This window comes from Hordeum vulgare, chromosome 4H (genome assembly GCF_904849725.1).
Source record: "Hordeum vulgare subsp. vulgare chromosome 4H, MorexV3_pseudomolecules_assembly, whole genome shotgun sequence".
In the NCBI taxonomy this organism is placed as follows: Eukaryota; Viridiplantae; Streptophyta; class Magnoliopsida; order Poales; family Poaceae; genus Hordeum; species Hordeum vulgare.
This window is the reverse complement of record NC_058521.1, coordinates 58,932,921-58,945,775: the sequence shown is the minus strand read 5'-3', so window position 1 is coordinate 58,945,775 and position 12,855 is coordinate 58,932,921. Positions and strand designations below refer to the sequence as shown.

At 44.7% G+C, this 12,855-nt stretch overlaps 2 protein-coding genes across 2 annotated transcripts; one reads left to right on the top strand and one right to left on the bottom strand.

Moving 5' to 3' along the window:
- The first annotated feature begins 568 nt into the window (after positions 1-568).
- On the top strand, positions 569-2,514 carry LOC123447867 (mucin-1-like). The gene has a single exon (XM_045124575.1). It carries the CDS (start codon positions 774-776, stop codon positions 2,097-2,099), a length of 1,326 nt encoding a protein of 441 aa, XP_044980510.1. The 5' UTR covers positions 569-773; the 3' UTR covers positions 2,100-2,514.
- Positions 2,515-2,607: 93 nt separating this feature from the next.
- Positions 2,608-11,334, bottom strand: LOC123447870. Its single transcript, XM_045124576.1, has 7 exons — positions 11,065-11,334; positions 10,242-10,310; positions 4,129-4,242; positions 3,946-4,020; positions 3,439-3,570; positions 3,212-3,353; positions 2,608-3,050 (listed from the first exon to the last, which is right to left on the bottom strand). Exons 1-7 carry the CDS (start codon positions 11,251-11,253, stop codon positions 2,899-2,901), a joined length of 873 nt encoding a protein of 290 aa, XP_044980511.1. The 5' UTR covers positions 11,254-11,334; the 3' UTR covers positions 2,608-2,898.
- Positions 11,335-12,855: the final 1,521 nt, after the last annotated feature.

Here is a 12,855-nt window from a genome sequence, read left to right as displayed (position 1 = left end):
TGAAATGTGGACTTTTCTCTATTCCATATAATCGACGAAGCTCCAAAACATGTAAAGTTAATGGCCTACTATGACACATAACCACTACAAATTCCAGCTATGAGTATGAATGCATGGCAAACACAAATGATGAACGGTGCGGTGGGGGTTGTGTTTCTTTCCTTATTCCATTGAATCGACAAAACTCCAAAACATGTGAAGTTAATGACAACCTATTTTGACACAGAACCATGACAAATGCCAGTTGTGAGTAGGAACGCATGGTAAAACACAAAGTATGAATGATCACATCGATCTGTCGATACCGTGTGTAAAAAGGATAACCACATGGATGTCCGTGCTTGCTGTGTGCGTGTTGGAGAGGGAGGAGGGCAGCCTTTCTTTGGTAAAAGAGGAAAGAAACAAACCCTAACCAGGCCGCACGCCTACTTAACCGGTACTCAGAACCACAAGGCTCTCCTCACACAACAAAACTTGCCAAACTCCTCCAAATGTCTACTCTCTCCAGAAGAGAAGACCCCCACCCACCCACCCACCCACTCCCCTTGCCTCCGATGACCCCCGAAGATCTTCCCTCATCGACCCGCGGCAGCAGGAAGCGAAAGTTCCGCCGTATTTTCAACCACGGAAGCCCTTCATCACGTCGCGGCCATGCTAATCAAGGAAGACCGCCGACGGGAGCTGCTCCCCTCTTACGCCTCTTTTCGCCACGCCTACGGCGAGGAGACGGTGGTCAGGGTGGTTGCAGTGGTCAGGATGGTCGCGGTGGCCGCATGAATTCATCGATGCCGCTTCAAGATTCAGACACTGCTGATAACCGGCAGCCGTTTCCACACCAGGAGAGAGGTATGGATCTGGGGGTGGCCGAGAAGGAGGCCGAGGACCATCTATTCGCTACCAAAACTTTGCTTCGGACCAGATCGGGCAGTCAAGGCCTTAAAAATGGGGCGACCACGGACAGGGCTAGGACAATGGAGATCTTGGACAGGGAGTTTGCCCTGAGGGTGCAGGAGAAGGATTTGGACAAACGGCGCTATGCCAAATATGTGAGCGATGCGCAGAAGATCATGCGCCAGGAGGCCAACGAGTTGGCCGTCTCTGGCCAACGCATCACTGCCAACATTCCCAAGGGAAAGGAACCCGTAACGCCCCCATATCATGTACTCGAGTCAACAGACGTGCCAAAGACCCACACCGTCCTTGTTGTCCTCAGCGATGACGACGAGGAGGAGGAGGAGATGGCTAACAAGCTCGCCTCCAATACTAATAACTCCTCCGTGAACATCGTGGATCCTCGTGCGGCAGCAACTATGGCGATTGTGGCAGCCCCTTCTGCTGCGACTTCTGCACCGCCTCCACATACCCCGGCATCCGGTGCGCCTACTGCCCTTGCACCAGATTCGGCAGCCCCTGCCACTTATGGCCATGGCAATGGCGTTGCTGGTGCATGCGCACGCGGGATCAAAAGGCCGCACCCACCTGATGCAATCTTTGCACCGTCTCCGGACGCGGTGGCGCCAATGGCCTTTGCAACTGCTCTCGCTACCCCTGCTGCTTACGATCATGGGAACATGCGAAGGATGGAGGAGGAACTGCAGGACAAGGAGGTCGTATCTGCCTCCCTGGCCCGGACGATGCATCACAGCTCGATGAGCGCCTGGTTGGACCGGCCAGGGTGGCCAAATTACACCAAACGGCCCCGCAAACCCCGCTCGGCCCCTCGACATCGCGGTTTGCGGATGAACCACAACACGGCGGGGCCAGCCCCTGCCTATGCTGGTTCCTCATCCCGTGCCCCTCCTGCAAACATCAGCAACTCCGCTCCAGGCTCCTCATCCCGTGCCCCTCCTGCTGACATCTGCAACTCAATTCCGGGCTCCTCGTCCCGTCTCCCTCCTGCTAACATCAGCAGCTCGGCTCCGGGCTCCTCATCCAGTGCCACTCCTTCTAACGTGAGCAGCTCCGCTCCGGGCTCCTCATCCAGTGCCACTCCTGCAAACGTGAGCAGCTCCGCTCCGGGCTTGGCTACGGCTGAGCAAGGGAGGGGGATGCGTGGCTTCATCCGCATCTTCGGCGTCGAGATGGCTCCGCAGGAGTAGGCGATACTTCTGCCAGCGCTACCGGGGGATTTGCAGCTCAGCATGCTAACCCGTTAGCCCACTCATGATTTCCTCCTGCTGATTCTCAATCAGCGGGCGGAATAGTATCTTTGCTTCCATTATTTACTTTCGAGATGATTACTTCGGTTCAGATTTTACATAGTTCATACCAGAGCTGTTAGCCTGTATGTAGGCTTTCCAGATTTATCAGTTTTACAAATTAGTTCGATTTTGATTCTAGGGTTCATACCGGAGCTTGTAGCCTTGTAGGCGTTCCAGATCAACCAGTTGTATGAATCACTTCGGTTTAGATTCTACAGAGTTCATACAAGAGCATGTAGCCTTTTGGCTTTCCAGATGTAATCAGGTGTATGAATTATCTCATGGAATTAAGTTATAAGAGTTGTTTGAGCAACGCATTTCTCAAAACAAGCTTTCTTCCAATTATATATATAAAGCCCAAACAACCGAACCGATACAAGGTGCTGGGAAAACAGAGTTGTGAACGTTTTCGGAAACGAAATTGCGAGAGTTTATTCAGTATGCACTCTCCTATTAGTCTCTGAATGTACATCAAATGTGTCAAAAATAATCAAGCTGTGCTACTTGGACCTCTCCTTGTATACAACACAGATGTAAATTAAGTGAAGACCTTCTGATGTCAGAGAATGTAACTAAATCTTTTTTGGGTCATGAGCATCAGTTGGATCTTACAAGTATTAGGTACTCAGTATATAATTCTCTGGTGATGATGATGGCATATGCACGTGACTGCGTAAGAAGTACCGAGATCGGAGGGTCATATATTCTGAATTGCCAGTCTAGCGGCAATCATACCGATATTATGTTCTACGTACTCGATTCCGCTGTTTACTCTTTCCAGCGTGTCTGTTGAATCCATTGCCTTTATCTTGTATTTTTGCAGGGTAAGAAGTTCTGCATCTGACATACCTGTAGTGTATGACTCTAATGTTAGATGAGACTACATGAAACTGATGTACATCCTTTCTGCGCCATCTCTTTAGTTCGTCATTCCAGGTAATATTGAGATTTAAAACATAAGTTGTGATCAAGAAGTGATCAGAGGTGAAAATGGAATGATCTTTTGTCACCTGAAACTGATTGGTACGCGGCAAAAGATAGACGTTCCAGGAGCCCAGGGATAAATTCTTCGTCATACCCTTCGAAAGTTTCTTTCTCAGACCACAGTAGAGAGCTCCTGATGTTTGTTTGCAGCGGTTCATCCTCAGGCACCTAAATCCAGAGGTTTTTATATCAGAACGCCAGGATATTCAAACATACGCGAATCGTCAAAAGGAACAAAAACTAGTTACTAAACCCTCAGCTTCATTTGTAAGCTGTGCAAATTGCCCATGGACTCTCTTAGTCTGGAAATTCTCAAGCCCAATCCGGTTTCATCGCACGACTTGTCCATCATAGGAGAAACATCACCGCGCAAATATGGCTCCATCTGGATCAAGGAACAATGTGACCATGTAAAATAGAAGTGAAACACAAGAGGTACCTTGAACTGTAGCTACACAAAACAGTGGATCAAATTCAGGATATGAAAAGAGCATATGCCTAGCCATTCCTTTATTTCTATCTTTTCTTTCTTAGCCATGCCAAAAATAATTCAGAACTACCACCGCATTCAAAAAACTCCACAAGTGAACTTACGAGATCTGCACATATGTGTAATGGGAATACAACATTTTGATTGAAAATGAGAACAATAGCGTTGAAGGTATTATACACACAATTAATAAAGTTCTCTAGTAATTGAACAATAGTATGAGCATCGACATAGAAAATAATTCGAACTCGAGAACCCGAATTTGCATACCTGAAGAAGGTTCTTTATGTTCACACGGCATACACCTCTAATTGACACTAATGCTCCAAAATCCAGCTTTTGAACCTATACTAGAGAATAGAAATAAATCATTGAGTAGAAAAGGTGAACAACCCTAACAAGAACCATTACTTCGAAATATAGAAATACTTCACAGGAAGGACAAGAACTCACACTTTCTATCTGCACCAAACAACCATATCTTACAGCAAATGAATCCTTGGAAGAGCTTGATAAGACTGGATCGAGGACAAAATGTACAAGAGAATTTTGCCTCTTATACAAAGCCTGTTGAGTGAGGATTGACAGACATATCAGAAGGCCTGTTGGGTGAGGATTTACAAGTTTTTCATTATCACTATTCAGTGACAACAATGTGTAGTTCTTGTGCTTCATGAACAATGTATCAGAATCCCATTGGTACTGTCCTCAGCACTCATTCACTAAATTTAATTTTTAATGTAGGATATTAAGCCAAGACTCATGAAGGAAATCTAGCATTTTCATGATATACATGGTTTGTTGCGAGGCATTCAACTTTTATGATCCAAGGGTAGAGAGTCGAATTACCTTATCGAATGTAGTAGATCATATCTCACCACATAAGGGTGATACAGACTTTCTACTTCACAGTAAAAAAAGGTATGTATACTATTTAGGCTATCATTAAAAGCATGGTCATCCATAAGGATAGTCGTTATTAAAATAAATACCTTACAGAATCATCATAAAAAAATGTATTTTGATTAGCTTCAGAAACAAGATAGGAGTACTATTTAGGGTCGTGTTAAAAGCGTGATCGTCCAGAAGGTAAGCCAGTTGTTACAATAAATAACTTACCAAATCATCCGTCCTCCTTATAATTTGATTAGCTGGACATTGAAATGAGTACAATGTATGTGTAATTATATGAAACCAAAAAATAATATATGACAGTGTTTAATATATTAGTACTGTACATTTTGGAGGTGGTGACAGCGGTGCCAGTGGCAATGGTTTATTGACGACTTTAATTGCAATTAAATATCTCCAAAATTAAATAATGAAAACCATCTCCCAATAAATAAGCCAGCTGGAGCTTGTAAGAGGATCTCTGGCAGACCCCGTAAAAAAGCAAACTGTAAAACTGGAATTTGGGTCGGAAAAAAGGCATTTTAAGGGTCCATTTTAGCTACGGCCGAACAGAAACTGTAAAACAAACTGTAAAACTGGGATAAAGAGCTCCTTCCTCCGATCCGGCGGTCGCCGCCCCTTCCTCCAGCCAGCCGTGCCGGCCACGCCGGCCGCGTCCAACCCCGTCGGCCGCGCCCCATCACCACGCCGGCCGCGCATAGCCTCGCCGGCCATGCCTTGTCACCGGCCGGCCATGCCCTGTCGCCCGCCGGCACTGTCCTGCTCTGTTGTGAGCCGCGCAGGCCGAGTCATGCCTCTTTGCCGGTCGTGTCGGGAGGATTCCGGCAGCTAGGCTGAGGTCATGGGAGGCCACGACGAGGTCGAGCTCGTCCAATTCAAACCGGCGGCGATCGATTGCGGCGTCCAGCGGCCTTTTCCGGCGTGCGTGATGAATTCCGACAAGTTTAGGGCGGATTCTGGCAAACTCCGCGGCGGCGTGTTTGCTCCGACGAGGTTTGACTGGTATACGGGGCCCCCTAGAATCGGCCTTCCAACCTTCAAAAATAAGGGTTTCGGTTGTGGCTTTTCCGTGCCCCTGAAAAAATTTACGGGTTGGAACACTTTTACGGTTTCTGTTCTGCACGCTTTTTGCGACCAAAACTGTAAAAAGAAAAAAAAAATACTGGTTTGACCACTTATACGGGGTCTCCTAGAGATGCTCTAACACTTCGAATTTAGCTAACCTTGTTTTGGTTTTATAGGACAGTTATCCGACCTGCGATGTTGTATGGCGCGGAGTGTTGGCCAACCAAGAGACGACATATCCAACAGTTAGGTGTAGCAGAGATGCGCATGTTGAGATGGATATGTGGCCACACAAGGAAGGATCGGGTACGGAATGACGATATACGAGAGAGACTTGTGGTAGCACCGATTGAAGAGAAGCTGGTCCAGCATCGTCTCAGATGGTTTGGACATATTCAATGGAGGCCATCGGAAGCGCCGGTGCATAGCGGACGGATAAAGCGTGCTGAGAATGTTAAGAGGGGTCGTGGTAGACCAAACTTGACATGGGAGGAGTCCGTTAAGAGAGACCTGAAGGTTTGGAATATCGACAAAGACTTAGCCATGGACAGGGGTGCGTGGAAGTTAGCTATCCACGTTCCAGAGCCATGACTTGGTTTCGAGATCTTATGGGTTTCAACTCTAGCCTACCCCAACTTGTTTGGGACTGAAAGGCTTGGTTGTTGTTGTTGTTGTTGTTGTTTTCCTGATTATATTGGTGATCATCTTTTTCTTTGGACCTTTTTCGGGTTTTTGCATCTTGAGCTTGTCCCATTATTGGTTCCCTTGGTCCCACTTCAACTTGATCTTATCCACTCAACTCTAAATATTAGTCTTTAGATCTTTATAAGTCTATTATTCACTTTCCAAACGAGCTACCATAGACTTCTCATAAAATTCCATGCAAAAAGCAGAATCCTCTAACATATAAATTTGACTTAAAAAAAAGGGCAGCCGGTGCATGCAGCTCCCGTTTGCGTAGGGTCCATGAAGGGTCCGACCACTCTGGGTCTTTTGTATGCAGCCTTGTCCTACGTTTCTGCAAGAGGCTGTTTTCAAGACTCGAATCCATGACTTTCATGGTCACAAGGCAACAGCTTTACCACTGCGCTAAAGCTCCCCTCCATATAAATTCGACTTATATGGAAATGTTGTCATGTCTAGTGCAATATTTATGATCAAAAATCATTATTTTCTCGCCTATATATGGCCAATAATCGCCTAATATACTTATGCATCTCAATAAATGCTGGAACAATATGGGACACTTATTCCACCAATACTGGGTCAAATGGCATACTGTTTCGTCTTTATCTCTTGGTCAAACTCATTTGGACCTATATGACCAATGCATTGGACCCCACATCTTGATGCTTCCAAACTTCTTGCCACTTGAACACACTGTTCATCATCCTTATCTACACACGTGGTCAAAGTTTCAAGTCCAATTGCATAGTGAAAACACTATTATCATCTTGGCTCCATATGACCACTATGTGTGAAACCCCGCCTAATTTCATCCAAAATTGGTGAAACTTGGCCAACATAGTCCTTATCTCTATATTCACCAGCGGTAAAAATTGCAGGTTCATTTGAGAGTTCTAGCCCCATGATCATTTCATTGATGCATAAGATTTTGGTCAATGGACTTGAGTGTTTGCTTGATCTTTGCTTCTCAGCTTGTAGATGAGTTTAGCATCTTTGCTAGAACCTGGTCGTGAAGTGGCAAGGTCAGGATTGAAATAGAATGGCATGAGCAAGGTTGGGCATGCAATTCGCGTGCTCTGGGTAAATACGGTCTCCATTGTGCATTGCGGACACCTTTCACCCTTTGATCTTCCATGGGTCCCCTGCGTAGCTTGCTACAAAATCACTATCCGCCATCGAGCCTTACCACCTACTAGTGTAGATCCTAGCCTTGCATGTTGAAGGATTTTTGCCGGGTCCTAACAACGGCACGAGAGCTAGTACATAGATTTGTAGTTGAGGGAGCATCACATCAATCCAACATGGGATCTAGACCACAAGTTGTAAAGAAGACACCGTATACCGAGGTTCGCCCCCATCCCCCCTCCCCCCCCCCCCTTCAGTCATGGGTTATAGCCCTACTCCCACCTTGCTCTTATATTATATAGTGGAACTACAAGGTCGAATACTACAGGGGTACTCATTGAGTGTGAAGTGTCGCATTGTTTTTTGCAATGCACCTAACAACAATGCGAAAGTAGCACATAATTTGTATTACAGTGGGTGCTTGAATTGCTCAATATGCAGTCGCCCCATCATTGCCTTGTAGACAATTTCCAAATCAACAACTCCAAAGGTGCATACTTCCCTGCGGAAGTTGCCGCCCTCTTCCAAGACCACTGCAAGCGTAGTTTGTCCTAAGGGTAGGTGCGACATCCCTAGGATAAGTCCGTGAAAGGCCTTTGAGTCTTGCTCTATCTTTGTATGGGAAATTTGCATTGGGTCCAACGATGTTTAGCCCAATGCAGCAGTTGAGCCAAGGACTTGGGTAGGATAATGTACGGGCATCCTATATGCCTAAATAGTTGATCCCCACTAACTTTAATTCTCTCAACATGCAATTATGCCACCTCACCATGCCACCATGCATAAAAAACACCTGTATTAAGATGCACTATGCATATTACTCATATTCAATACCCACTAACTTTAATTCTCTCAACATGCACCTATGCCACCTCACCATGACACCATCCAAGGGAAAACACCGATATCAACATGCATTATGCATGCTACTCATATCGAGAAATATTGTACAAACTATAGAATAATCAAATAGCATAAAGTTTATATATCTTAGTTTCAATTCACATATTATTAGTCTAAATACTAATGATTTATACAACCAATTTTCACTGAAATAATATCAACCAATTCCCGCAGCAACGGGTGAGTATTATCTCTAGTTCAATTAGTAATTTGAAGTTCAGGAGTTGCAACCAACCTCTCCAAAGTGATAGTCGTTAGATAGTTCTATGCACAATTTTACATTCTTTTGTACTCCCTCCGTCCCAAAATAAGTGACTCAAAAATGACTAAACTTTGCACTAACTTTAGTATAAAGTTGAGTCACTTTTGAGTCACTTATTTTGGGACGGAGGGAGTATTATTTTTCGCACTCGACGGAGATTTGCAATGTTCATGAAATTAGCAATATCTAATAGAAATAGTCCAATTTTTTTTGTCAAATTCAAATTCTGGTATTTAAATTACTTAGAAAATAAATAAATGTAGACCTTTGAACTAGAACTCAACATACAGAGTAGTGTGAAGACACCCCATTAGTGCAACAAAGCCCGATTAGTGATAGTATTCACATTTATTTCTTTTAGTACCATCATGTCTGAGAGTGCTTCATATTTGACCCGAAAAATTGGTCGAGAATACATTTTCTTGCCACATACAGAAAATTGCTGATTTCACAAATTTCATCCAAAATTTTGAGTATTCCACTTCTAAGAGGAGTGACATTGAACATTTCATTTAAATCAAAAGGATCTACTTTTTGTCCCTCAACTATTTACGAAGGCTATGTTTGGTCTCTCAATTCTAAATCCAATAAGTTTATTCTAGATTTACTCCCTTGCCGCATTCAAATCGATTTTGTGTGGTGGCAGTTTAGCACACGTACCAGTCCCTTCGGCAACACAAGTTGAGTGGGGGCTTAATAAAGAATAACTTAAATATTGTAGGAAATTTATGAAAAATGACACGAGTTTTAAAATAAGGAAATTAATAATATTCTAGAAAAGGAATGGATTTCAACAAATTCAAAAGGATTCCCTTTTCAACGTTTGTGAAACTTGACTCATTTTTTAAATTTACATTTTTCCCCTAGGATATTCCAAGAAATATAAGAATATTTTTGCCCACGTTTTCGTACTATTTTTAAAGCGTGTGGAATTTTTTATCTGGTTTTCTTATATTTTCATGAATTAGCTGAGTTTTTTAAAATCTTCACATTTTCTCTCTTGAATTATTTTTCTTATCTTCTCTTTTTCTTCTTTGCTTATTAAAAAAATATGACTAGGCTGTCACTTGTGCAAACAACAACCACATCATCGTCAAAACCACTTCTAGTGGGGCAAGGGACCAAATCCAAAATATTATTACACCTGAAGGAAGAAATATAATCGTTATAGAGTTGAGGGACCAAAGACAAGAGTTTTCAACTGTGGAGGATCAAAAGTGGGCTTTTTCCTATTTAAATGAAATAACATGAAATTTATAGTAAAAAAAAAAGCTAGGATTCCTATTAGCAACATGATTGTGGAATTTTTACTGGGAAGTTGATGCATTATGTTACTTCTACGGAACTACACATAGACTGTGATTTGTAATGGCATACGCAAGCATGCCTAGGGCTAAACAGTACATTTCCCCAATGGACCATCATGGTTAAACCTCTCTTGCCTCTAGGAAGGTGAGAGTCGTAACATAAGAGAGCATTTACACGATAATTCTACAAATGTCTGATGAACAATATTTTTATGTAGCAAGAAGCTGGATAATGCCAGTCGAGAAAAACAATAGTGAGATGGTAACAGTAGCATGAAGCAATCAATTGAGCCAATGGTAATTACCTCTTCTAGCAATGCTAGATACCTTGCTTCATATAAGTGCAGGGTCTTGCATTCAGATGGAATCAACACCTATAATGTTTTCATTATCTTAGTACCATCGAATTGCTCTATTTTTTTAGAATCCCTAACAGTTTCACAAATTTGCAGATAAATGAATACTGAGGCAATCTAGGTGACTAGAAACGGTGCAGATCAAGTATGTGAGTCCAAAATTAGTTCCAGAAGTTAGCTAAGAAAATAAGAACTCTTCAATTACATGTTGCAAAGGCAGCATGAGGAAAATAAAACCATGGCGATGTGATAACATCACCAACAATTTACACAGGCCAAAGTCATCACTCATGGCATTGTTGCAACTTGCAAATGCTGATTGCTATCACAATCGTGTGTAAGGTAACATTAGCCCGCGTTAGTAGGTTTTTGCAAGAAAACAAGTCTCACTTTAACAAGCCAATGCCCATCTAGCTACTGACTGTACAGACCTGAAGGTGATGCTATGCATTAGCCGAAAGAAAAATCAAACAGACCCAGTATCCCTACTTTGCCCGGTTCAACTAATTTGTTCTGTTCAAAGTTCAAAAAGCCCCTGAATCGTGGTTCCGAAAATTTCCAGATCAAATCCACCCCAACGCACGAAAGAAGAATTGTTTGCCAAGACCCAAACCAATTCGACTTGCCCTCCAATCAACCATTCGACTGTGATTTGTGAGTTCTGGTCTCTGTCTCTCTAAGACATATCATTATCATCAGATTTAATCTAACGTTATCCCAGACAAATCAACAGAAAGGGGATCCACCTTTTGGTGTTCTTCAGAAACGGTACCTCTGCGGGCTGGAACGGGAGGAGGGGGAACTCGAGCGGTGGCGATGGCGGCGGTTGCGGCGTGGACGAGCAGCGGGTGGCCCGGAGCCTGCGCCGTCGCGTAGGGCACGCGAGGAGTGAAGGGTGCAGCCTATCATGCGGGTTGGGTGCTGACGGGGAGAGGAAGCGAAAGGAAGCAGAGGCGGCCATGGATGGCCGCCGCGGCAGTGAAATGTGGTAGCAGTGGGTTGGGTGGTTTCGCGGTTGCCAATGGCGGGAGCAGAGAGATAATGCTGATCGGCCATATACAGCATATATTTTCTTTATTCAAGTGTTCTTTCGGACTTTTATCTTCTAGAAAATGTTATTTCAGGAAGTTGTTTTTATATGAGCCCTTATTTAAATCCCAGCTACTCTTAAAAGGCTTAGCCCCGCAAATTTGATCCGGCAACTGTCCGCAGACAGAGAGACCAGTTCGGGTATACAGATGCAAGAGCCAGTAATTTAACACTGTTCGCATACATTTTAAACATGGTTTCAATTAGCCGGACAAAAAAAAACTAACCGGACGATTTTCATTACAACCACGACAACTTTTTATATAAACCAGACGAGATTCATGTAAACACGATGGATTTTTGTTACATTTCGAGCATTCATAACAAAAAAAAGACCCTAAACCTATCCCGCTGCGACAGGAATCATCCATTTCCTTTGAATTCCGCATTGGCGACCATGTCCTCCATCTCCCATCTTCATGAGCGACAGCGTGGTTTTATGACCCGTGTAGTGAAGGTTCGGTCTCCGGTGAGGAAGAGTACGACGTGGGAGATGAACCGGCCCACATGGGACACAAGGTTCGCCGCCTTCCATGCCCTGCTCGTCCTTGGATGACTCCATGACCTGTTAGTTGCCACCTCGCCGATGCCATTGGACGTAAGGTCGATGATGGACATGTGCGGTCCGTCGTTGTCCACCTTCCGCATGCGCTCACAGAAGTTGGACAACGGCACGTACGACAGGCAGCTCGTGACGTTCTCGTCCTCGGCCGCAAGCGCGTGCGCGCGTGCACCGGTTGTTCGTTGCAAGCGACGGGTAAAGCACGTGCGACCTTGTACAACGCTTGTTGCTCCGCAATGAAGTTAAGGTTCTCCTCGACCATGGCCACGACCTTCTCGCTTGTGCGATCGTCGTAGATCTGGCTCTCTGCCAGTCGGTGCTGCTCGAGGAGGAACATGTTGTACCTATGCGCCTGTCGGAACACCGATATAGGAGTTGGCGAAGTTTCTCCTCCTCTACCACGGCAGTATTATAGTGCTCATGTGCCTGCTCCATGGTCAAATCGGCATGCACCGGCATGGGGTCTGTCACGGTCGCCTGAGCCCGTCTCCATTATGGGGTCATCATAGGAGACCTTAGGCGGCTGAGCGGCATGCCCTGTTTGATCTGCCTGCCACAGCGGGACTAACAGGTGGCTACAAGAGCGGCCACTTCATGCTTCTTCTTCGTTGAGAGACTATCCGACAAAGCATTCCCGCTCACAGTCATGGCAGATGTGGAGAACGGAGGAAGATGTGGAGAGGAAGTGTAGTGGTGTAGAGTTAGCCGGTGATGGAGCCCTCGACTAGGGGGTCCCGACTGAGCTGAACTAGTCCACGGGTCGGGCTGACGACCCGTCAAGAAGGAAGGTTGTGAAAACCTTTAACCTTGCTACGTAAACATATCATACTTCACCAAGGACCTGGCGTGCACTCCAAGTATGGCTATGAGATTCGACATGTAATCCCTAGATGGCAACTAACCATGTGTAAC

Excerpts from the sequence above, each read along its gene's own strand:
- LOC123447867 (XM_045124575.1), top strand. The coding sequence starts at position 774 with ATGAATTCATCGATGCCGCTTCAAGATTCAGACACTGCTGATAACCGG.
- LOC123447870 (XM_045124576.1), bottom strand. The coding sequence starts at position 11,253 with ATGGCCGCCTCTGCTTCCTTTCGCTTCCTCTCCCCGTCAGCACCCAAC. Across the intron at positions 4,021-4,128 it reads GTTTGGTGCAGATAGAAAGT|GTTCAAAAGCTGGATTTTGG; the intron begins GTGAGTTCTTGT and ends TCTCTAGTATAG. Across the intron at positions 3,051-3,211 it reads CGCGTACCAATCAGTTTCAG|GTATGTCAGATGCAGAACTT; the intron begins GTGACAAAAGAT and ends CATACACTACAG.